The sequence below is a fragment of the Tasmannia lanceolata genome, unplaced genomic scaffold (genome assembly GCF_043159265.1).
Source record: "Tasmannia lanceolata isolate RefF3 unplaced genomic scaffold, GAP_Taslan_0.1 ptg000002l, whole genome shotgun sequence".
Classification (NCBI taxonomy): domain Eukaryota; kingdom Viridiplantae; phylum Streptophyta; class Magnoliopsida; order Canellales; family Winteraceae; genus Tasmannia; species Tasmannia lanceolata.
In genome coordinates this window covers 35,726,641-35,751,520 of record NW_027518679.1, presented here as the reverse complement: position 1 = coordinate 35,751,520, position 24,880 = coordinate 35,726,641, and the positions used below count along the sequence as shown (strand labels likewise).

Below are 24,880 nucleotides of genomic sequence, written 5' to 3'. Positions count from 1 at the left end.
AGAAGCTTCAACAATAGAAGTGAGCCGCGGTCGACCGGGGCTACCGCGATCGCCCGCCAATCGGCTTCTGGACTTTTATTTTTTATCAATCCAAAGAACCGCGGTCGACCGAGGCTACCGCGATCGACCAGCCACACCTTTCTAGAAACAATTTACATTTCTAGTAACCAGTCCGCGGTCGATTGGAGCACCCGCGGTCGACCGACCCCGTTTGAAAATTATTTTTCCATATTAAAATTAACTTATGAAAATTCATTTATATTTCAATTTTAATTTGAAAATCTCTAACAATCTCCCACCATTTTCAAATTAAAATAACTTTCTCATCAGGCTTGGAAACCTTATGCATAAATGAAGGTATCTTACGATTTGAACATTCACTTAGTGAAGACACATCAAAGTTAGCCAGAATTGCATAGTAGATGTATCTTTGAACTAGCTATTTTATTCGGCTAACCGGACATATCTTCAGACATAAGATTTCATCTTTATAGGCAGTTTATAAGAGTTGACACATGTATTGGCCTTGTGTCTGTCTTTCGGTTTCATGAGTGCTCTAGAGACTAGCCATGTCTCATAGGAAGCGGCACCACTTCCACACTCACATAGGTAGACTTATTAAGAGTGTCTCTGTAACTAAAACACTCCAACACCATGTTATAAGTCTATTAAGAACTCATTTGCTCATCCTTATCCTTGTAAACATTACAAGTACCAAGCACTTTACCTTGGGATGAAAATAACGTATATTATAATGCTTGCAATTACTTCATATGATGTACTTTGGCTCATTGAACTCAAGATTTGATGTCTTTTCAAGCGTTGGGTTGAGTTTCCATCATTGGTGACCATTGGTTATTGGCTTTAGACCCATCACCATTGATGTCTTTAACACCAAATCTCTTGCAAGACCTTTTGTTAATGGATCAACCAAGTTCTGGCTTGATCTCACATAATCTATAGTTACTACTCCATCAGTAAGTAACTGCCTGATAACACTGTACCTAAGTCCAATATGCCTGGACTTACCATTGTACACATGGTTATATGCCCTTGATAGTGTGGCCTGACTATCACAATGCACATATATTGATGGCATAGGTTTAGGCCAAATAGGAATTTCTATTAGCAAATTCCTTAGCCACTCTGCCTCTTTACAACAAGATGCCAATGCAATAAACTATGCTTCCATAGTGGAAGTAGTTATGCAAGTCTGCTTCTTAGAAGCCCATGAGATAGCTCCCCCACCAAAAGTGAATATCCATCCACTTGTTGATGAATGATCAACACGCTTAGTTAACCAACTGGCATCTGTGTATCCTTCTAACACTACAGATACCCACTATATGACAATCCATAGTCTATAGTGCCTTTTAGATACTTTAATATCCTATTTATAGCATTCCAATGAACATTACTAGGATTACTAGTAAATCTACTTAATTTTCCAACTGTGAATGCTATGTCGGGTCTAGTACATATCATAACATACATTAAACTAACTATGACCCTAGCATACTTTAATTGAGATATAGACCTACCAGTATTAGGATCTAATCTTAAACTTGAATCAAAAGGCATAGAAACTGGTGTGCAATCAAAGTGATCAAATTTTCTAAGTACCTTTTCAATATAATGTGATTGGGTAAGAATAAGGTTACTACCTTCCCTTAAGATTATAATACCCTATGAAGCAGGGGTGCAGGTGCGACACGACACGGGTACGCGGGTACGTGATTTCCAAAAAACTTGGGTGCGGGTGCGTTCGGGTGCGTTGAATATAATAATATTTTTTATTAAATTTTTTTTAAAAAAATAGGAAAGCAATCAAATAACAATAACATCACCATTCACCAAGATGGAAAATTCTAATATTACTCTTCATTTCATACGTGATTAAGTTCATCATTAAAACACCAAAATAACATAAAGCACCAAAATAACATAAAGCATCAATGCATCATCAATCCTAGAAGTCAGTCGCTTCAGGCTTCAGCTCCAATATCGACAACATCGTCCTCTACGTTGTCGGTAAAAACAATGGACTCCAACTCCGGCTCATCCAAAGAAAGACTAGCAACTTCAAGTACCCCTACATCCTCGAAAGAATCAAATGTATCTCCACCTATGTCCCACATCTTTGTCTCTCCTTGCTTATATTGTGGAGTTTGTCTTGAGAGAAGCCGAAGATTGCTATGAACGAAAACCAAATCTTCAGCTCGTTGTGGAGTCATCTTGTTCCTCTTGAGAGAATGCACAAAAGAGTAAGTGCTCCAATTCCTCTCGGCACAAGATGACGATGAAGGTTGCATAAGAATCTTCAAAGCTATGCTTTGAAGCATAGGAGCACATGTACCATGGATGGCCCACCACTCATGAGGCTTGATAGTGAACCGTTCATTGATGGAATCAACATCATTGAATAATCCGGACTTCATGGAGAATTGCGCGAACTCCACATTAGCTCTTGTGCGGTCCGAGGAATTGGTGAAGTACCTCTTGAAGCACTTCATCCTCTCAGTATAAATTTCTGCATCCTTATGTGGAGGCACCCGACTTGAATCTTCACTAAGCCAGTGCTCACTATAATACCTTTAAGAAAGAAAAAACTAATTTAGCTTCAAATTTCAAGTCAAAAGTTAGAACTTAGAAATAAACATAAATAACTAATAATCCAAATAAATTTAAAGTCACCTAACCTTGGATTCAATGAATGAGCCAAGCAATGAAGTGGAGTGTTGCTCTTGTTCCAACGAGCAACTCTCGTGCACCACGTCAAAAAATTTGGACTCCTCTTCTTTCCTCTTTCCTTCCTTCCTATATATTGCCGCCCTTACTTTCTCTATCATGGTATCCCACAAATCATAAACCAAGTGAAGGCAAGGTGTATCTGTGTCACACTCTCTAAGCATGTCATAGATGGGGGATGTAAATGCGAGTATGTAGTCGATAGAATCCCACCATATGTCATCTAACACCTTCTCTTTTACAAACCTCGATTTTCCCATGTCATGCTCCCTATAACAAGTCCATTTGTCGCTAATAATCATTGCTTGAAGACCTTGCTTTAAGAGTTTCAATCTCTTAAGCATAACAATAACACTGGCAGATCGAGTCTCCGCCACGGCAAGCAACTTCAAAGTGTTGAACTCGTTGAATATGGCTAGTCTCATGGAATGATTCATTATGAAATTCTTAATGATGCTAGCATCTCCCGAAACATCCGTTATCCAACTGCATTCGTCATATGTAACTTGATTTGCTTCCACATTCTTCGCAGCACATATGTTCTTCAAAGCAAGGTTGAGGGTGTGCACCACACATGGGGTCCAAAAGATGGAAGGAAACTGTGCCTCAATAAGTTGCCCGGCCGCCTTGCAATTTGCGGCGTTGTCGGTAATTACTTGGACAACATTTTCATGCCCAACTTCCAAAATTACCTCCTTCAACAAGTTGGCAATGAAATTTTTGTCCTTTGTCTCCCCTGAATAATCTACCGCCTTGAGAAACATAGGCCTACCCTCGGTTACCGCCATAAAGTTAATGAGAGGCCGCCTTTGTGAGTCACTCCATCCATCACTAACAATGCTCACCCCTTTATCCTTCCATGTCTCTCTAAGGGGTTGCAACAACCTATCAACATTTGCCCTCTCTTTTGTAGTAGAGTTGTTCTTCGCAAGTTGTACCCCGGAGGCAAATAACCGAAAATTTGATTGTTGGCCGCACAAGAGTATGAACTCGCATAGTGTGGGTTCCTTGCTAGGTGAAATGGCAAGCCACCGGAGTAAAACATCCGAGCAATCTCGCCATGTACTTGATCGCGGGTCGCCATGTTAAATGCCTTTTCAATAGCACTCACACTTCTACTTGGACCACTTGTCTTCCTCCTCTTTAGATCAAAACTTGGAGGGACAAACATACTACTTGGGCAACTCAATGATCCACTACTTGATGATGGCGGCAATGGCACTCTCTTGGGAGCATTTTGCTTCATAGCCTCCTTGCATTCTTCCTCCAACCTTTGCATTCCGAGTAGGTCATTTGCTTTCACCTTAGGACACGCTCCGATTCCTTGTCCTGATACCTTCAACAAGTGCGCTCTAACCCTTGTGTATGAGCTATTCCAACTCTTATGACAAAAATTACATTCCCATCTCACATTCCCTCCACCCTTAGGATTTTTATCAAATCTAGTGGCATACCTCCATAAGGGCTTCGAGAGGTCTTCATCAGTAGAAGTAGAAGGTGGTGCATTTGTGGCTTGGGCGGCGCTACTAGCCCCGGATGAAGACATTCTATTAAAAGAACAAGCACAAATTTAGTTTTGGGAGTCAAAATTTAACATAATTTTTTACTCTTAAAATCAGTTTTGGGCTCCCAATCGATTGTTACAATCTTAAATTAACATGGCCCTAAAGGGTAAAGGCCTCTAATTGAGCCCAAAACGGATTTTGGGGGTCAAAATTAAACATAATTTTTTACTCCTAAAATCAGTTTTGGGCTCCCAATCGATTGTCACAATCTTAAATTAACATGGCCCTAAAGAGTAAAGGCCTCTAATTGAGCCCAAAACGGATTTTGGGGGTCAAAATTAAACATAATTTTTTACTCCTAAAATCAGTTTTGGGCTCCCAATCAATTGTCACAATCTTAAATTAACATGGCCCTAAAGGGTAAAGACTAAAGCCCTAACGAACTAACCCCTCTAATTGAGCCCAAAACGGATTTTGGAGGTCAAAATTAAACATAATTTTTTACTCTAAAATCAGTTTTGGGCTCCCAATCAATTGTCACAACTCACAATCTTAAATTAACATGGCCCTAAAGGCTAAAGGGCTAAAGGCTAAAGCCCTAATGACCTAACCCCTCTAATTGAGCCCTAAAGGGCTCCCAATTGAATGTCACAATCTCAAATTAACATGGCCTGAAAGCTCACAATTGGAAATTTGGGATTTAGGGCTTTAGGCCCCAAAGCCCTAAATCCCAAATTCCCAATTGTGACCTCCAAACTGAAAATCAGTTTAGGGCTTCAAAATCACAATCCATTTTAAGATTATGCCAACCGATTGTGAGCTCCAAATTGATTTTTATGTGACTCACAATCGATTAGGGCTTTAGGCTATTTTTTAGGGCAAATCACAAATAAAATAATGCAAATCACAAATAAAAATAAAAGAGAGAAAGAGAGTAGAGATAATAAAAAAAAAGAGAGTAGAGAGAGATAAAAAGAGGAGAGAAGTAGAGAGAGAGAGAGAGTACTTTTGTAGGGTTAGGTTAGGGCTCCGACGACCGACGGTGGCGGAGGCGGCGGTAGTAGTTGCAGGGAGAGAGAGGAGAAACCGAGAGGGAGAGGAGAAAATGAGAGAAGCTCGGGCCGAGAGAGAGTGAGAGAGGAGAGTTGCAGAGAGAGAGACAGAGAGAGAGAGAGAGAGACGTAGAGAGAGGAGACGCGGGGAGAGAGAGAGTTGCAGACGAGAGAGAGAGAGAGAGAGTTGCAGACGGAGACGGGAGACGAGAGACGAGAGAGAGAGTTGCAGACAGAGAGGGTGAGGGAGAGAGTTCGTGAGTGGATGTAACTTAAACCCCTCCCCCCCAAATTGCTATTGGCAGCCATTTTTTTTGTTTTTTTTAAAAACACTTAAAAACGTGTCGGGTGCGTCGGGATGCGCACCCCAACCGCACCCGACCGTAAAATTAGAAGAAAAAAGTTTTTTAATCGGGTGCGCACCCGACATGCACCCGGGACGCACCCGAGCGCACCCGTGTCGGATACGCACCCGATACGGGTACTTTAGCCATTTTGAAGCACCCGTGCTTCACAGATAATACCTAGTATCACATCTGCAACACCCATGTCTTTCATATCAATGTTTAATGGCAAAAACTCTTTGGTTCTTGTGATACTATCCATATCACTACCAAAGATCAACATGTTATCTACATACAAGTAAATAATGACACTTCTTCCACCTTTGTACTTGCTATATACACATTTGTCAGATTCGAATATCTTTTTTTTTTTTTGAATGGTAGTATGATATATTAAAGAAGACTGAGGGAGTCCCCCTTACAGAACTAGAAGAGAAACAAAAACAAAATACAACAACTGAGAGATGAAATTAAGGAGGGAGAAAATCATAAAGAGTGAGAACTTGATTTGACACTCCATCTTTTGCTAACTTATCAGCCACCTCATTAGCCGATCTTCTCACCTACTGAAAAGATACCGACATATCTTGGACGAGGTCCTTAATCTCATCAAAATATTGAAGAAAACGCCAAGGGGGATCCCGCGAGCCTCTGAGCCCATCTTATAACATTCAACGAGTCCCCCTCCACCACACATCTAACTGAGCGCCCCTTTAATAAACTTAAAAAGCCTTGATGCACTGCCCTGACCTCTGCCTCGTTCGAATCAGCCCTACCGATGGGCCCCGAAAAAGCCTGGAGGACTACACCGTTACTATCTCTTAAAACACCCCCAATCCCAGCTGGTCCAGGGTTCCCCATACTGGAACCATCGAAGTTGAATTTAACGATTCCGGCAGTAGGGGGGCTCCATTTAGGGGTTAAAACAGGCCTGGTTTCCTGACTCTCGCAGACCAATGTCCACCCTTCCCACAGGTCATAGGCCGACACAAATCTGAATAAAGGGAGTGCCCTTGCCCAAGATATTATCAGAGTAATGACCTGAATAAATAGTAAAAGAGGAGATTTAGTTTTCCCTACAAAAACTCGGGAATTCCTTTCTTTCCAGATGACCCATAAGAATGCCATGAGTGTCAGCCACCACAAACTCTTGCCTTTTCTGCCCCATGGTATACATTTACATCCGTCAATCAAATCTTGCAAGCCGGAGGGGAACACCCAATTGATGCCAAATCTTACTAGAATCTTCCCCCAGACCTCCCTAGCTACTCGACAATGAATGAAAAGGTGATCCACCGTCTCCCCAGATTCAAGGCACATAGAACAGTGATCAATAATCAGCATATGCCTCTTTCACAAGAAATCCACTGTTTGGATCCTATTTCTTATGGCTGGCCATCCGAAGAAGCAAACTCTAGGGGGCGCCGCAGATTTCCACACCTTTGCTGCCAAAGCATTGCCCTCAACAGACACCATACTGTTGTAAAATGACTTTACCGAGAATCTGCCTGAAGAATTGTTGACCCACAACCTTTTGTCATCCCCCGTGCCACTGACGTAAGTCTCAGCAAGAAGCTGAAATAGTTTGTTCACCGATGGCAACTCGCGGTCAAAAAAGTTCCGACGAAAGAGAGGAGATTCGAATATCTTAAAACCATTTGATACTAGAACCTTGTCAAATCTCTCATGCCACTGTTTAGGGGGTTGTTTAAGCCCATATAAAGACTTAATTAGCTTACATACTTTATGCTCATGACCAGGTATAATGAAACCTTCAGGTTAATCCATATACACTTCTTCATCAAGTTCACCATTTAAGAATGTTGTTTTAACATCCATTTGGTGAATGTGAAGGTTGTATATGGATGCAAGAACAATTAGGACGCTAATGGTTGAGATCCTAGCAACTGGGGCATATGTATCAAAGTAATATATTCCGGCTTTTTGTGTAAAGCCTTTGGCAACTAGTCTTGCCATAAACTTTTCTATGTTTCCATTTACTTTCATCTTTTTCTTAAAGATCCATTTACAACCTATGGGTTTGAGTCAAGAGGTAAATCAACTAATTTTCAAGTTTTATTATCCATGATTGAATCCATTTCATCATTTATAACCTCCTTCCAAAAAGCTGCATCTTGAGATTTTATCGCTTCCTCATAAGTTTTTGGATCAGGTTCTACTTTTAGATATATCATAGTAGAAGTGAAGACCTTATCTCTTGATCCTTCTACAAGATAGACAACAAAGTAAGGATCATAGGTTTTGTCTCTCCTATCTCTTTTACTTCTTATGATTTCATTACGTACCTCATTTGTTTCCTCTTGAGGCTCTAATGAAGACTCTATAGGTGGGTTTGAATCCACTAATCTAGGAATAGATGAGAACATGTTTTCAAAGAAGGTGGCATCCCTAGACTCAATAATGGTATTCATATCTACTAAGTCATTTGGCTCTATAACTAAGAACCTATAGGCTTTACTATGATTTGTATATCCAAGGAATATGCATTCAATTCCTCTTTCACCTAACTTTCTTTTCTTAGGTTTGGGTACTTGAACTATGGCTCTACAACCCCAAACTTTAAGGTAACTTAAGTTGGGTTTTCTCTTTTTCCAAGCTCATAGGGTGTAATATGAGTTTTCTTATTTTGTATTCTATTTAGGATGTGACAAGCCGTTAGTAAGGCTTCACCCCAAAATCCCTTATTTAAACAAGAATTGACTAACATGGAATTAACAATTTCCATTATAGTCCTATTCTTTCTTTCCGCAACACCATTCTGTTGTGGTGTATAAAGGGCGGAAAACTCATGTATTATTCCCCCATTTTCACAAAATTCAAGGAATTAGTATTCCCCTCCTCTATCAAATCTAATACACTTGATCTTAGTTCCACATTTATTTTCTACTCTATTTTATAAGTCTTAAACTTATCTAAGACTTCATCTTTATGGCCTAATAGGTATACATAGCAGTATTTTGATAAATCATCAATGAATGTCACAAAATACTTTTTGCCTCCTCTTGTTGGGGTGCCATGTAAATCACATATATCACTATGTATAAATTGTAGTAAAGTGGTAGATCTTTCTACACTAAGAAAGGGTTTAGTTACTATCTTGGTTTGCATGCATATCGTACATTTATCTACCATGTTGTCATCACATTTAGGAATTAATTCTAACTTTACCATATCATGCATTTTTCTAAAGTTAACATATCCTAATCTATCATGCCATAAAGAAAGAGAGTCAACCATGTAAACAGAAATATTAACTTTATTAATATTCATCTTGAACATGTCCTCATACATATAACCATTCCCTACAAATGTCCCACCTTTGGAAACTACAAACTTGTTGGACTCAAATACAAGTTTAAAGCCATTCTTATTAAGACGGCTACCGGATACAAGATTTTTTCTAAATTCCAGTACATGATATTACATCGGTAAGAGTGAGGACTTTTCCGGAAGTGAATTCAAGTTCCACTTTGCCTTTTTCTTTGACTTCTGCAGTTGAAGAGTTTCTCATGTAGAAAACACTCCCATCTTTGACCAGCACAAAAGTCGAAAATGCGCTTCTGTCCTTTCAAACATGTTTTGTAGCGCTCGAGTCGATCCACTATGCATCTTCACCTTCGAGGAAATTAATCTCAGATATCATGGCAACAAACTTTTCCTTATTTCCATCTTTGTTTTTTTTAGTGTTCGACTTTTTATATCGATACTCCCTCTTGTAATGGCCCATTTTTCCACATTGGAAACAAGCGCCTTTGCGTTTTTTGTTCTTATTAGAACCCTTGCCGTTTTAATGCATTTTCATCTTCCGATTATCTTTCCAACGTTGAGTAAGGTTAAGTAGGGGGATTTGAATCTGACATATTGACATTTTCCACCATGTGGACTTTAGAGGATAATGGTGCAAGATCTTCTTTGTCATCTCGAAGCCTTGATTCTTCCTCAACTTGAAGGGTTTGAATCAAATCTTCAAGAGACATCTTCTCCTTTTTATGTTTAAGACTTTTTCTAAAGTCTTTCCAGAATGGTGGTAATTTGTCAATAATTGAGGGATAATGATGGTATCATCAAGATTCACCCCTTGTTGATGTACTTGACTGGTGATATGTTGGATCTCATGGATTTGATCCACCACCAACTTATCATCTGTCATCTTATAATTTTAAAAAATGGCTTACTACAAAAATTTTAGCGCTGGCATTTTCCGATAGGTACTTCGCCTCTAAAGCCCTCCAAAGTGCTCCCGCCGATTCCATGCTATGGTAGATATCAAACAGTCAATCGGTCACCCGCCAATAGGCTTCTAGAGTTTTATTTTTTAACGATCCAAAGAACAGCAGTCGACCGAGCACCCGCGGTCGACCGGCCCTGTTTGAAAATTGTTTTTCTATATTAAAATTAACTTATGAAAAAATCATTTAATTTTCCAATTTTAATTTGAAAATCTCTAACAAAAATTAGGGTTAGGTCGGGTTGGAAAAAAGGGTTCCTCGGGTCGGGTCGGGTTGAACCTCGTCGGGTTGCAAATCGGGTCGGATCGGGTTCGGGTTGTGTAAATGGTTCCTCGGGTCGCGTTCAGGTCATTTTTTCCACCAATCTTGTCATTTTTTTTCACTGAATCTTTGGTTGAGTTATTGCATTCAATCTATGCCTATTTCTTTCTGAGTATTTTCTTTGGAAATTTTGTCTGTTATCAGTGATTACTTGTGCTAAAGTCATTGTCATTAATAACTGATTTTTTAAGTGGACTCACACCCACTTTAATAGCATATAAGTGTATATCGCGCTTCAATCATAAATAATTTCCACTCACATGGATTTATTACATTCCATATATTTTTAACCCAAAACAGATTTTCTGAGAAGCAGTTTAGAACTAAAGCTCAAAATTTGAACTCTGTTTGAATCATACATGGTCAACTATTGTATTCCATAATGACCCATATTTGGATTGTATTAATTCTGTTTATTCTAATTGAATCTTCCTTTGGCTTAATTAAACCCATTCCTTTGCCATCAATATCACTAACCAAGTTCAAAAATAAATAGAGATCTAAATTTATAAGCTCTCCATGTGATAATTTATAGGTTCTAAAACAAGCATACTCTGCTAGAAATCCGGTTTATTATAACTTTAAAAAATCCTCTACTTATATTACTTTTGAGCTATCATTTCTTATTTTAGTATCATAACATAGAATTTTCCTCTTAGATTTCAGATTCATAACGCCGACCCCAACTAGTTTGGGACAAAGGCTTAGTTGAGTTGAGTATTTCAGATTCATAGCCTTCATTTTGCTAGCTCCTTGAAACTAATAGATTGAAATATTCACACCCCAAATCCATACTATATCCATCTTTAATTGCTGTATTATACTTCAAAAATTCCTTTAAAAAATTGAAATATGAATTGTGATCTTGAAGCCCCGGTTGCCTCAGCTACAAGCTCTACATTCAAACTTTAACTTCAGAGTTCTCTAACTATCAATTGACACTTCTGCTTTCCCTTGAATTTGTAAATCTAAGGTCATTTATACTCTGACTTCAATAATGAAATTTAAAATTTAAAATCCCCCCCCCCCCACCCCCCTCGGCCTCTGTATATTAAATTCAAAAGTTTAAAATTCGATTCAAATTCAAATTTTTAAACTTTCCTACTTGTTTTCAAGATTATCCATATTGTTTAAATTAATCACAGAAAACTAAAATTGCACATTCAAGACAAATAAAACTGGGAAAAAAATCCACAATAGAACAAGTAGGTTTTCAATGAAGCAACCCACATTTTATCAACTGGATAAAATAATGCATGACCCAAATAATTTCTTGAGCTATTAATTCTCTATGCCAAACAAAGTCGAAGCCAAAGCAAATTAAAATATAATTAGATACAACAACAAAACAGTAGAAATAGAAACAGACCCCCTTCTCTCAAATCATAAACAATTGATTTCAAATGTCTAATTGAAGAGGATTTACTGTAAAATCTAAGAGTAGTCTTGCCATGATGAAGAACATGATTCAAAATGCAAGAATAATGTAAACAGACAAAAACCCAGAAAGCTAACCCGCCAATCTCGTATGGGTTGTGCATGTACTCCCCCATCTTTACACAGTCATCAGATTTCAGCTGAATAAGATAGGGTTTTCTAGTTAGGAAAACCTTGACCTTATCTATGTGCCACGTGTGCGTCATCGGTGCACTGATTAAATAGTCCCAGCAAGAAGCACGTGGCTGATGAGTACCTAACAAAAGAGGACACAGTTTCGACATGCGTTCTTCTCTGACTCTCTGTCTTAGTAGATTGAGGGGATTGCTAGCGTCAGACGCCTGCTGTGCATAAGTTCACTAGACATGTATTCATAATTTCATATTAGGCAAGTGCTATGTTGACCAACTTTTTTTCTCGGGCCACCCCTTATATAGTGTCTTAGTTAGGGTTGCAATTTGGGTCGGGCAGGTCGGGTTTTCATAACCTTACACCACCCAAGAAAATTTCTCGGGTCGAGTCTTAATGGGAAAACCCGAGATTCATAAACCTGACACTACCCGAGATAATTTCTAGGGTTAGGTCGAGTCGGATTTACAATGTTTAGTCTACTACAGTGGTTAATTTCTAAGTAGAAAATAACATATCTCTACACCAAAAATCTCTAAATTTAAGTTGGCAAGTGCATAAATTCAGGAAAGAAACGACTTTTAATCAGGAAACTAATTCTAATAACACACTTAAAAGGTCGGGTTGGGTTTCAGGTTTCAGTTTTTTTAATTTAAACCCGGCCCAACCCGAAATTGGATTGGGTTTTTCAAGCTAAAACCCAAGACCAATGCTATTTTCAGGTCAGGTCGTTGTTGCAGCCAAGGTTTTAAATTTAGGCCAAATCCGAAAAAAAAATTTGTGAGGACCAAAACCGAAACGTTCCGAAACCGAAATTTCCGAAATTTGGTGATTTCAGCCTAAGAAAACAACATTTCGAGCTCTTCTACCGAATTTCGGGATTGATTTTGGCTAAAATTTCAGTTTCGGTGAGGACCGGAATTACCCCCGAAACCAATATTTAAAACCTTGGTTGCAACATTACAAGGGTTGGCTCAGGGAAGAAGAAAGGGCCAATACATCACTTCCCTTCATGTTTAGTATGAAGAGGTTAAGAATATTCAACTACTTTGTCCTGCCGCCTATCTAGGGTGCATTTGAAGAACTTGGGTCTGTGTGTAGAATGTTTTGATAGAGAGGTAAAATAGCGAATTCCCCAAAATTGCCTTTTCGGAATCGGTTAAAGAGCATTTCTTCGATGGTTTCATTCAGTAATTGAACAGGAAGCCTTTGGGTAATATGGTCGATTTAAGAAGATTAGATTACTTCCCTTATAAAGATGAGATAAACCACTTGGCTTTTATACAGTATCGTGTACGCACGTATAGTCCAGCATTTTTCAAGAAATGTTCTGGTGTAATCACGACCGTTCATCTGCAGGGCCCAACCGTAGATAGGTCACAGTTGAGGTAGGACAATCCTCACCATCCAATCTGTGGAACTTGCACATTAACGAGTAAGAGTAAGATAGTCCAATAGTTTTCAACATCTCTGAGCTGCGTGGTTTATAATTTTGTCCAGAGTGCTGCTCTAACTCATATACACAATAGCATATATGTATGCACTGCTGTCCATGTAGAAAGTTTGTTGAGCAATGTCTGACGAATCCACATAAAGTAAACCAGAAAACGCCAATGAAATGAAACTTACATTTATACCTTCTTTACTCACAATATAGTATAGTAACTCCTGAAACTGAATACAGTAATACACCTTCTCTATAAAAACAATCAGCTCTTAGGGCAAAACCTCTCCCTTTCTCTGTAAATACCAGAGAAAGCTTAACAAGAGTGTAACAGTTTCACTGAATCCTTTATAATTAAAGGAAATGATATCAGCACAACCATGTTTTGATATCTTCACTAACGCATCTTGTCTTTTAGCAGTTAAACATCTGTCAAAGGTTATTACAGTTCCCAAAAAGCTCTCACAAGCCAAATTAAAAAAGAAAAGACAAGCTGGGTTTGTGCAATTATTAAAACATGGTTGTGCTGAACTGCTGATATCATTTCCCTTGAGTAATTTACAAGGTGGGCAGGCTGAAAAAGACCACCGCCGGGGTTATCATCCTCCTCGCCGTCTTTTGTATAAGTAAGCTATTAATACCCGTGTGGAACCATTAAGCATTATGTCAAAATTCATGGCGGAATCTGCCTCGGCGTTGCCCAAAGTGCATCGTCATAGAAAGTGCGAAACCGGAGACCAGAACCAATATGGTTAGACATTGGGCAGATCCAGCTGAAAATGTTGGGACCCAACACCTGTTGATGAAGAAAACAGATTTCATTTTCTGGAAAAATGTTACCTGAAACAGATTATATTTCATTGTCTGGAATAAATGTGAAACAAGATCGTAATGTGCTTCAGAGGAATAAACAAGCTCCTCAAAAGGACGGGGGGGTATTCCTGAAACATACATTTCTTGAGAAATTTTGTGACAATAATTAAGTTGGGCAGAATTTGGGGTCATTAACATGGGAAGCCATATGGTGGCTTAAAGTGCAGGACTTTCCTAAATGTGTCTGCAAGAATTAAGCAGTATTCTGTAACAAAAGAACTAGTTTGTTTGGGTCCTAAGTGAGGGCCTGCTAGGTGGGGCCCAATCGTGTTCCATCAACTCTAGGGCTTTTTGCGTATTGATTAGGTACCTAATACTTGGTATCAGAGCTGCCAGCTCATCACGTGAGACAACCTGTGGAGAAGACTGCCTGGAAAGGGCTTACCTGGTGAAAAAGCCAGAGTAAAAGCCGTCGAAGTGAAAGTTGGCACAGAATGGGCCACCACAGAAGATGCGGCCTATGGAAAGGGCTACCTGGCAAAAAGGTCAGAGTGAAAGCCCCCGCAAAGTGGGCGGCCAAAGATGGCGAATGCAGACGCATGGTGAATTAGGGTCCAAAGTGGGGGCTACCTAGGTATGAAACTAGGTGGGACCCAGCCTGATATGGGATGGGTTTAAAGGGCTTAAGCTAATGTGTTCCATCAGCTTTGGGGCTTTTGGAAAATTAGTTAGATACCTAACATAGCTTGAGGTGGGGAGTTGGCTTGTTGGGTCACAAGTGAAGGCATTCTGGCTAACATTACCAGACAAAATATAGGATAGAAACATGATCAAGGGTTAAATATTAGGGAAATGGTGCAACCCTAGTGAAAATCTGTCCTGTGCAGTAGCCTAGAAGGTCACAAATTACTGTGTAAATTGACTAACAGAAGACTCTGAGCATTTCTTTTCCAGAAAATGATAGGCATAATCATGATAATCACCAGAAGAAAAGTAGACAGAGACAGTTGTTCTTACTGATACAAGATTCTCATACACTCCCAAGTCATATGGATGGTGATAAATGTTTCCTACTTTTTCTGCTAGCCACATTGCCCTTACACCTTCATGATACTGCGATATCCATTATGCATATATCAAAACTTCCAGATCAAATTAGACACAAACTGAAAATAGTAAGCCATTTATAGTTTATCGAACCTCAATTGTGGTCTTATTATGCAAAATGAGGAAGATATGCCACCCCAGGAGAATACTCAATGCCACAGTTAAGGGAACTAGTAGTACCCCACAAATAATCTGCAGTGAACATGGAATGAGTAAAACTACCATGGCGATATCACTTTCAGACATTTACATGTCTTGGATAACTTACATAAGAAGTTTTGAAAGAATCTCCACTCTGAAGCTCATCCTTGTGAACATCATAAGCCGCACTACCCACAAGCAAGACCTGAAACAAAGATCATATATTCTTTCCTCATGCATTACAAGTTTACAACTTACTGGCGTAGTGTTAAATTTACGCCGAAATCCAAAATGTCGACCGAAATATTTCAGTTTCAGGCAAGGCAAAAACGAAATACACTATGAATAGGATTTTAACAAGATTACACCGAAATATCTTGTTTCACCCTTATTTATAAAATTTCCACCAAGATGTTAAAGATTTCCACCGAAATTGTCAAATTTTGCACTGAAATTGTCAAAATATCCACCGAAATTTGAGACATTTCCACCAAAATTTTAAAAATAATGAAAATTTTAACCTAATTTTACATGATTTCGGCCGAAATTTCCATCTAAACCAAAATAATTCGATTCGGTGGTGGCCAAAACTGAAATTTAAAACCTTGCTTACTGGTAACCCAATGAATAAGAAAGAATTGAAGTGTACCATGGAGTAGATGCATGCAATTACAGCATACAACACGAACACGAAGAAAACCTTATAGTTTGCATGGCCCACACAGTTGTTTATCCAAACGCAGTGATGATCCTACATGCATCAAATGACAATTCTTAACAACAGCTGAATGCTTCTTAAATAACCAGGAAATGAGCAATTATTACTTACACATACCATTCTCAAAACACACCTTCTGCAAACACGACAATGATGCGCACGAGGAGGCTTATAATGGGAACATTTCTGGCAGTATCTCAAATCCCCACCCTGCAAGGAAACCACCATTAAGAAAGCCAACGTTGCCCTGTTGCGATCAACTCTAGTCCATCCAATAGCTACTTTATTACATGTGTCTACAAATGCCACTGACTTAGTGAGATAGATAGAGGCCATACAGGCTACAACCAAAAAAATTAAGGTATGGAATTTACTATGTACCAATCAAGCCTCCCAAACTATGGGCTGGCCACCCTATTTAGCCCTGGATTTTTAGCCCCCAATATATTCAATAGAAACCACATTTCCAATCAATATTCATTTTTTCTCTCAAGCTAACATGGGATCAGATCCCGAATCCCCATTATGGGAGGTTATTGTTTGCAAGTGCCAACTGTTTCTTTGTGAGTCTGCCTCGATAACCGTTATTATGTTTGTGTGGAGCCATAGTTATCAACTTGTGACTCCACTCATGACTCGATTTCTTAATTTTATGACTCATGACTCGTAAGAGTTTTTGACAAGAACAGAAATTTAATTGCAAAAAATATAATTCTATATCAAAAGATGAAGCATGTAAAAAATATAACCAAATAGCACATAGATGAAGCACTAAGCCAAAAATATAAATAATTATATGCTTGCAACTTGCATGCACAAAAATAATTAAATTCTAAGTTCCAACTTCCAAGTTTTCAACCATCAAAACAATAAAGCACAGGCCCAGCGACTCGAATCGTAAGAGTCTTATTTTTTTGAGTCAACTCCCAGCAACTCGTTCGAGTCACCAGACGACTCGGACGAGCCTTCGACAGCCTCGAAAGCCCAGCGACTCAGGAGTTGACTCGTACGACTCGTAAGAGTTTGACAACTATGCGAGTCACCCATGCGACTAGCCTCGAAATTCCAGCAACTCGACTCGGCTAGGGAGTTGACTCGTACGACTCCTAAGAATTTTACAACTATGTGTGGAGCAATCCTAGTTGTGGCTCCATTGTCTGCATTGATATAGGGATCAAATTCTAAGTCAGCATTACTAAATTCTAACATTCTTTATTGTGCATTTGTGCCCATACAAGCCAAGATTAGAGTAAGAGTGGGAAGTGGGAAAAACAGGGGAAGCCGGAGTATGGTAGGGTAGCAGCCCAGACGAAGCACGAGTATATATCATTACTATTGATACATTCATGATCTTAGTAAGGCCACCCCTACTAATCAAAGGCCTCCGTAAAGTCAAGTATTTCACCTATCTGAATCCTAACCAAAACAATGTAAATTCATTTTAGTATTTATTGGACGTAGATGATTGTTGAAGTTCATACAACATACTTCTTTGAAGTTTACTAAGTGATATTCTTAGGATTTAATGTTTAGGATGGCTCTACACTTTATTCACAATTTTGTACTTGTGCTTTTTTGCCTTCTGAGAAATTCATCCCGTCTAATAACACATGCCAGGTGCATACCGAGACAGCAAGACATGCCATTGACCAGGCACTAAGGATCAGCTGATCTGTCCAATTTTGAAATCGTCGCCCATTGACAATGACATTAGGGAGTGCATAAAAAAAGGACTCCCTGTAAGTCCATCAGCACTAAGAAAAAATAAATAAATAAGATATTGATAAAAACAAAACTCAGAAACTAAAGAAATGAACTCAAACATGAGTGAGAGAAAAAAAAACAGAAAGAAAAAACTCGAGATACAAAATAACATCATTTATCAATATTCTGAAATATAGCAAAAAATTGAAATGTGGAATGCGGATAGATAGTTACTCACATACAAAAGAATCCCCATGCTCATGGCGGCACTGGGAAAAAATTAAAGGATAAGACAGAAAGGCAGTGTAATGGTTGGCATTTATACTGGGGGAAGGATGTACAGTTACAGGAGCGAAGGATGAATCTCATTTTTCGGCATGCACCTCCTCTTATAGTAAATAGTTGATGTGACTAAACCTTCAATTGACACCAACTATCACTTTAAATAAAATTTCCACCACTTTTCTCCTTTAGGATAGCTTAGATTAATACGTCATTTTGTGAAATTGTTATATGCTACATATATAAGAATGGTGGACAACGCTGAGACCCAAAAGGCAGGAATGGTGTTATTTTGGAAGCTAACAATTGTGCAAAAGTCAGGTGACAGGGGCGGAGGTTTTACCGTTTGGATGGGGATTCAACAACCAAGAGTTTTATGACTAACACTAAGGTAAAGTTTGGAGGCATGTAAAATTCTTCTTGCTTCAATAAATTTCCACAAAAGTCAGTTTTATGCCAGTTCGGATTGGTGAATTTTTGCAAAAATCTATTTGAGCATGTAAGAAATTTCAATGGTTTTGGGGTGAGAGGATTATGCTTGTAGCAGTCGGAATTCGATTTCAGAGAAATTGGATCTCTCTCCCCCACAACACCCACTTAAGCTACGAGTAGACAGATCTCCTTTTGATAGACGACCTACAACATGTTATTATAGCTTTGTTGGAGGTACTCTAATTACCTGACATAGCAAAAAATATGTGGTTGCACGATCCAGTGCAGGAGAAAAGTATGGAGAGCAATGGCTCACCCAAATTGTTAATTGATGTGGTTGAAAACTCTTATGGAGGACCTAGGATTCGAAGTTTGTAACCAATGAAGATGTATGGTTACAATCAAGCTCCTGTCTACACTGTTAGCAATCATGTGCTTCATGAGAGGACTAAACATATTAATGTAGATTGTCATTTCGTTCATTAAAAACAGTGAGGAAAGACTTGATAGCTAGGAACATAACAGAGAACATGACCCCGGATAGGATAGAATGGAAGAAAATGATCCATGTAGAAGAACCCAACTAGAGCCAGGATTAGAGCCGGGTAGATTCATTTTACCTTCTTCATGAATTTTTTCTAAAGGATCCATTTAGCCAACCCCAACTAGTTTGGGACAGAGGCTTTGTTGAGTTGAGTTGAGTTGAGTTGAGTTGGGTTGAGTCATTTCGTTCGTAAAAAAAATCATTAGTAAATTGATAATACTCCGTGTGTGAGGTCTAATGATCAGCTAACAGATATATTTACAAAAGCACTTTCATGCAGTCAATTTGAAAGCACTTATATTCCAAGTAGGGCATAGATGACATCTATGCACTAACTTGAGGGAGAGGAAAATTTAGTTTCAGTCTAGTTCTTTTAAGTAGGAAGTTTAGTTTATATTAAGTGGAGTACAATGGTTTCGGAAACCATTCCGATTGGGAGATCCATGGGGAGCAGAAGAAGGAAATTTTTGGAGGTCTATGAGAAGGAAAGGGAGGCCACTCTGCAATAGCTTCAAGCTCGGTCAGCCATGGAGAAAGGGAGAATCTCTCCGTCCCCTCCCAGGGCATCGGATCGTATCAAGGGTGATCAATGCAGTGTTCAAAGGCAAAGCTCCCAGGTCTGCGAATGCGGAAGGGCTCTGGGAGGAAAACTCCAAGACGATTTCACCAACTGTCTTGATTCCAGATACTCGGAATCAGAAGCTCACTTAGTCCTGAACATAGAAAAACCTCCTGTTGGAATTTATTGAAGGAAAAAAGAATTGAACTCACGAAACCGAAAGGTGCAGGGGGTTTGGCAGAGATTAATTCTGATGACTGATCAGAAAAATCAGACACTCAGATATCGGTGGGCGATGACAATTCAGCGAATCGTATCCCATCGCCCCCTCCCTCAACAGTTGCTCCACAATCGCCAGCCAAATCAGGGAATTCTTTTCAAGGAGGACGCACTCGAGGTCGAACTGAGGGAGATAATTCAAGAAGCCCTCATTCAAGGAGATTCAGAATCTTGTTCTGAGTGCCGCTTCCTAGTTCGAATTGTTGGTGTTTCAGCACGGTAACGAAGGATGTCTTCCTCCCTGCCCGGGGTCAAACTCAGGAACTATGGGAGTCAATCGAGGCTCGAGACAATGAAGCTAGAACATCCCGCAAAAACAAGAAAAAAGGTATGAGGGAGCTCAAAAATCTGACCTAGGCCAAGTGTGGGATTATCAATGGGAGTTACCAATGAAGATTATTTTTTGGAATATCGGAGATTAAGAGCGGGGGAGTAGTGTGCAGGCATCAAAGACATCTACAGCAGCTGAGATCCTGATAAACAAGCTATGGGGAAGGAGGAACCGAGGGTGGGCAGCACTCAATGCCGTAGGATCTACAAGGGGGGTAATAATCATCAAGAGGGACGACAAATTTCGCATAGCCAAGTCGGGAGCAAAGGAGTTTTTCCCTCCCGACTACGTTTGAGGCAAACAGAATGTCGGAAGTGTGGAAGTTAATGATCGTTAAAAACCCCACCAGAGCACGTCTCAGGAACATATTATGGGAGGATCTACAGGACATCTCTACCAGGCGTCTTGGCCCGTGGATCATTGGAGGCGATTTTAACACCATTCGCCTTCCCCATGAGAAGAGTCCCCAGGCAGAATCACCACAAGCATGTGGAATTTCCCCAAGTTCATCATGGAGAATTAACTGATCGATCTATCATCCACATGTAACCCTGTCATAACTCATAACAGTCTTGAATTCCCATCCCTTACGTTATGAGTCTGCACCTTAATCCTTATACATTTCTCTAGTCAATCTTTAAAACCCTAATTCACTCTATGCATGCAGAAGTAATAAAGAAAGACTGCACAAACAAAGACAAGATGAAAGATAACATATATTACGGGAACACAAGTAGAAAGAAACATTGGTAAAACCCAAGAAATGCAAAACTAGAGAAAAGGCAAGGGCGGGCTTAGCTAACTGCGCTCTCACCCACTCTATAGAATAAAATTAAAGAGATAAATAGAAGAAGAAATGAAGAAAAAAACAGGTTAATTCGAGGAAACCCAATACTACAACTGATATAGATAATTTCCTATGTTCCTTCTCCTATTCTATGTTCCTTCTCCTACCATCAAGCCCTTATTTATACTAATTCTACCATAACTAACTCCTTAATTTAAGCATATAATTAATCCTTAAATCAAACAATCACAACTCAAAACCCAAACCTCCAACTGATATTGAAAATTTTCTATGTTCCTTCTCTTACAATCAAGCCCTTCTTTATACTAATTCTACCCTAATTTAACTCCATAATTATTATTTTTTGAAATGGTAGCAAGATATATTAATTGAAAAGAGAACCGAGATGGTCCTCAAAGATTACATAAGAGGAAAAATTATAATAGAACAACCAAATCACGGCGGTAAAAAGTCAAACCACTCCAAGCCTACCCTACTAACACCTGATCTAGCTAAATTATTAGCTTCACAATTAGCAGATCTCCTCACATGCTTAAAGACCATAGAGGAGCCTGAGATCAAATCTGAGATCTCCTCAAAAAAGGAAAGAAACCTCCATGGAGGAGCCACCGCCCCCAATACATTTGAGGAATCGCCTTCCACAACCACCTTATCATATTGATCTTTATCCAGATTCTTGATACCTATAAAAGCTGCCTTGACTTCTACTTCAGTCGAATCACAATTACCAATAGACCAGAATAGGACCACAAAACCGAACTAGCAGAATCTCTGCAAAGACCCCCATTCCTTGAAGGACCCGGATTTTCCAAGCAAGACCCATCAAAATTAAGCCTAATAATGCCTGCAGGAGTACCTCCCAGTGCTGGGCAATCTGGGCTCTTCTCACACCTTCATTGCAAACAACCTGTCACCCTTGCCACAGGGTCAAAGGACGAAGAGAATCTAAACAACGGGAGACTTTTTGCCCATGAAATAGATATAGCTATTATTTTAACATAGAGCCACTGTGAAGATTTAGCCACCCCATCGAACACCTAGAATTCCTTTCTTTCCAAATGACCCACCAAGTAGCCAATAGACAAATCTTCAATAATATCTTCCCTTTCTTTTTCCAAGGAGCCAACTCCCAACTCATAATCACCTCGGGAATAGATTTTGAGAACACCCAGGTTCTACAAAACCGCCCAAAACAAGGCCCCAAATTTCTCTCGATACCCTACAATGGATGAATACATGCTCTATGGACTCCCCATCTTCCAAACGAAGGGGGCAATGATCCACTAGATACATACCCCTTTTTCTTAGAAACTCCATTGTTTGAATGCACCCACAACTCACGGCCCAACTAAAGAAGCTTACCCTATGAGGGCATAGAAATTTACAAACTTTGCCAGAGAGAGAATCACCACTAGGAGGAGCTACGTTATAGAAAAGATTTAACCGAAAAGATTCCAGATGGGTTCCAAATCCATATCCATAGTCTTCAATCTAATCCACACCTCTTTATGTAGCACCCTTCAATCAATGATAAGAACTGAGAGATTGAATTCAATTCTCTATCAAAGAAGTTCCTCCTAAAATTCGGTGTTCAAATCACCCTATTGTCAACCCTCTCAAAGCAATTATTAACTAGCGCCTTCTTATGAGATGCAACCACGAACAATTGAGGAAAAAGCACCCTTAGAGGCCCAACCGAATACCATGCATCCAACCAAAATCTAATGTGATTTCCACTGTATACTTTGAAACGAATACCTTTTTCAAATTCATGTCTCATCCTTAAAATATCACGCCATACTGTCAAACCTTTCTTGTTAAAAGCATCATCCGATTCCCACTTCCCGGCCAAAAACCCATACTTGCTACCTATCACCTTTACCCACAACGAAGATTGCTCCTCTCCAAACCGCCAAAGCCATTTACCGAAGAGAGCATGATTAAAGTCTTTAATTTTTCTTATGCCTAAACCTCCATTTTTAATCTGAATACACATGCTTTTCCACCTCACCAACCTCTCTTATTGTCCCCACCACCTCAGAGAAATCTGCGCTGAATCTGTTCAATCCTCATCACCACACTCACAGGGCATTTAAACATAGATAGGAAATAAAGTGGAATATTAGCTAGCACCACCTTGACAAGAGTCAACCTACTCCCTTTAGATACTAAATTCCTTTTCCAAGTTTCCAGACTCCTCTCGATTCTTTCAACTATAGGAACCCATAAGTGTTTGCTCAGTCTGCCCACCCCCAGGGGTAGATCTAGATAAGAATATAGCAAAGAATCCAATTTTCACCCCAAAATCTTTGCAAAACCACGAGCATCATTCAAAGGCAAATTTAGAGCATACATCCTAGATTTTAGGAAATTGGATCTTTGACCAGTAATCAGTTCATAAGACCTTAGAATCGCCTTAAGATTCAAGATCTTATTAACTTCTGGAGCACAGAAAAGAAGAGTATCATCTACAAATTGTAAGAGTGACACTTCCACTTTATCTCTTCCGATAATAAAGCCTTCCACCCAGCCCCTCCTACTTCCTTTATTCATCAATCTGCTACGAGTGTCTGCAACAATGACAAAAAGAAACGGAGATAGAGCAGCCCCCCCCTAGAAGACTTAAAAGAAGCCTTTTGGAGAACTGTTTATAAGAATAGAGAAAAAAGCTGAGGAAATACATCTCCTCATCCACCCTCTCCAATGGAGGAAATTTAACTCCATAATTTAACCACATAATTACTCCCTAAGGCCCTGTTTGGATGGCAAGAATTTTGTGGAGAAGATTGGAAAGGAAACATATTTCCAAAATCACCTACTTTATTTAAAAAGTCTAAATTAACCATAATCATATTATTTCCCTCCAGATTGTGGAATGAAAAAAAATTTACTAGAGAAAATATTTTAAGTAAAAAACATGTTTTTCTTGCAATCCAAACAGGCCGTAAATCAAACAATTACATTACAACGTATAATTATTCCCTAAATCAAACAATTGCACAATTGCGCTTTTATCTTGGAAACTCATAAAATATTGAATAAAGAAAATTTAGCAAGGATCCTAACACACCTTCCTCTTGATCTCGTGAATCGGGGTCTCAGGATCTTCAACATCCGGCACGAAAGACGCCGGAACATTGCCAGGATCCCTAACAATGGCGATTGTATAATTAACAATACACATGAAAGCAAACCCAGTAAAGATAAGTGCATTCATGAATCCAGGCGAGGTATTGAGCCCTAGCCATTCATCAATGATTACAAAGACGGTCGTATAATAGAGGAATAAGATTACTGAATAAACTACAAGAATCGGAAGCGAAATGAAATTTTGTCTCATTGGTTTTTCTATTGGAAGAAGTATTTTATATATTCTGGTCTAGGGTTTTGGTGGGTATGAGAGAGAGGGGTATTTTGGGGTCATTTTAGGGTTTGGGAGATACCGTTTTTTGAAAGTATGGTGGCGATGGGTGGTCTTCGGAGGCCGCCGGCGTGAGTCACGACGGCGCTCCGGTGTCTTTTTTTTTTGGGGTTTGGGGGGGAGGGAAAAAGTGCGTGGAAGGGGAGTTTTTGGAGGAAGGTAGTGGGTGATTTTGTTGGTTCATGGGGAAATATTTTGTTGAATTAGACATAAATGCTCTTGATATTGATATTGGCATTGTCTTTTTTTAATAATTGCACAGCACAAACTCAGCTTGTCTTTTTCTTTTTAACCGGCTTCTGAGGGCTTTTTGGGAACTGTAGTAACCTTTGACAGCTGTTTAAATTATAAAAGACAAGATGAATTATTGCAATTATCAAAACATCGTAGTGCCAATATCAGGATCCATATTTTTTAAACCTTTTTCTTAAGTGAAATGATATCGGCATAACCATGTTCTAATAATTGCACAAGCTTAGCTTGACTTTTGTCATAGCATTATAGGAACGGT

The 24,880-nt window shown here is 39.3% G+C and overlaps 2 protein-coding genes across 4 annotated transcripts in view; both read right to left on the bottom strand.

The window, feature by feature from the left end:
* Nucleotides 1-11,891, bottom strand: part of FHL (far-red-elongated hypocotyl1-like protein) — a 29,756-nt gene extending 17,865 nt beyond the window's left edge. For both annotated transcript variants that reach the window (XM_077376661.1, XM_077376662.1), the window contains exon 1: nucleotides 11,736-11,891. In XM_077376661.1, coding sequence (XP_077232776.1) covers nucleotides 11,736-11,863 — 128 coding nt within the window. In that variant the 5' untranslated portion in view covers nucleotides 11,864-11,891. The remainder of the gene's footprint in view (nucleotides 1-11,735) is intronic.
* Nucleotides 11,892-13,396: 1,505 nt separating this feature from the next.
* Nucleotides 13,397-24,551, bottom strand: LOC143871260 (putative protein S-acyltransferase 16). Of its 2 annotated transcripts, XM_077376659.1 has the most exons (7): nucleotides 24,019-24,547; nucleotides 16,127-16,219; nucleotides 15,941-16,042; nucleotides 15,419-15,496; nucleotides 15,244-15,342; nucleotides 15,061-15,156; nucleotides 13,397-14,026 (listed from the first exon to the last, which is right to left on the bottom strand). In XM_077376659.1, the coding sequence occupies exons 1-7, from the start codon at nucleotides 24,286-24,288 to the stop codon at nucleotides 13,904-13,906; spliced, it is 861 nt and encodes a 286-aa protein (XP_077232774.1). In that variant the 5' UTR covers nucleotides 24,289-24,547; the 3' UTR covers nucleotides 13,397-13,903. The 2 variants fall into 2 exon arrangements, with proteins under 2 accessions (XP_077232774.1, XP_077232775.1); XM_077376660.1 differs by lacking the exon at nucleotides 15,244-15,342 and having other exon boundaries at nucleotides 24,019-24,551.
* Between the last annotated feature and the right edge of the window lie 329 nt (nucleotides 24,552-24,880).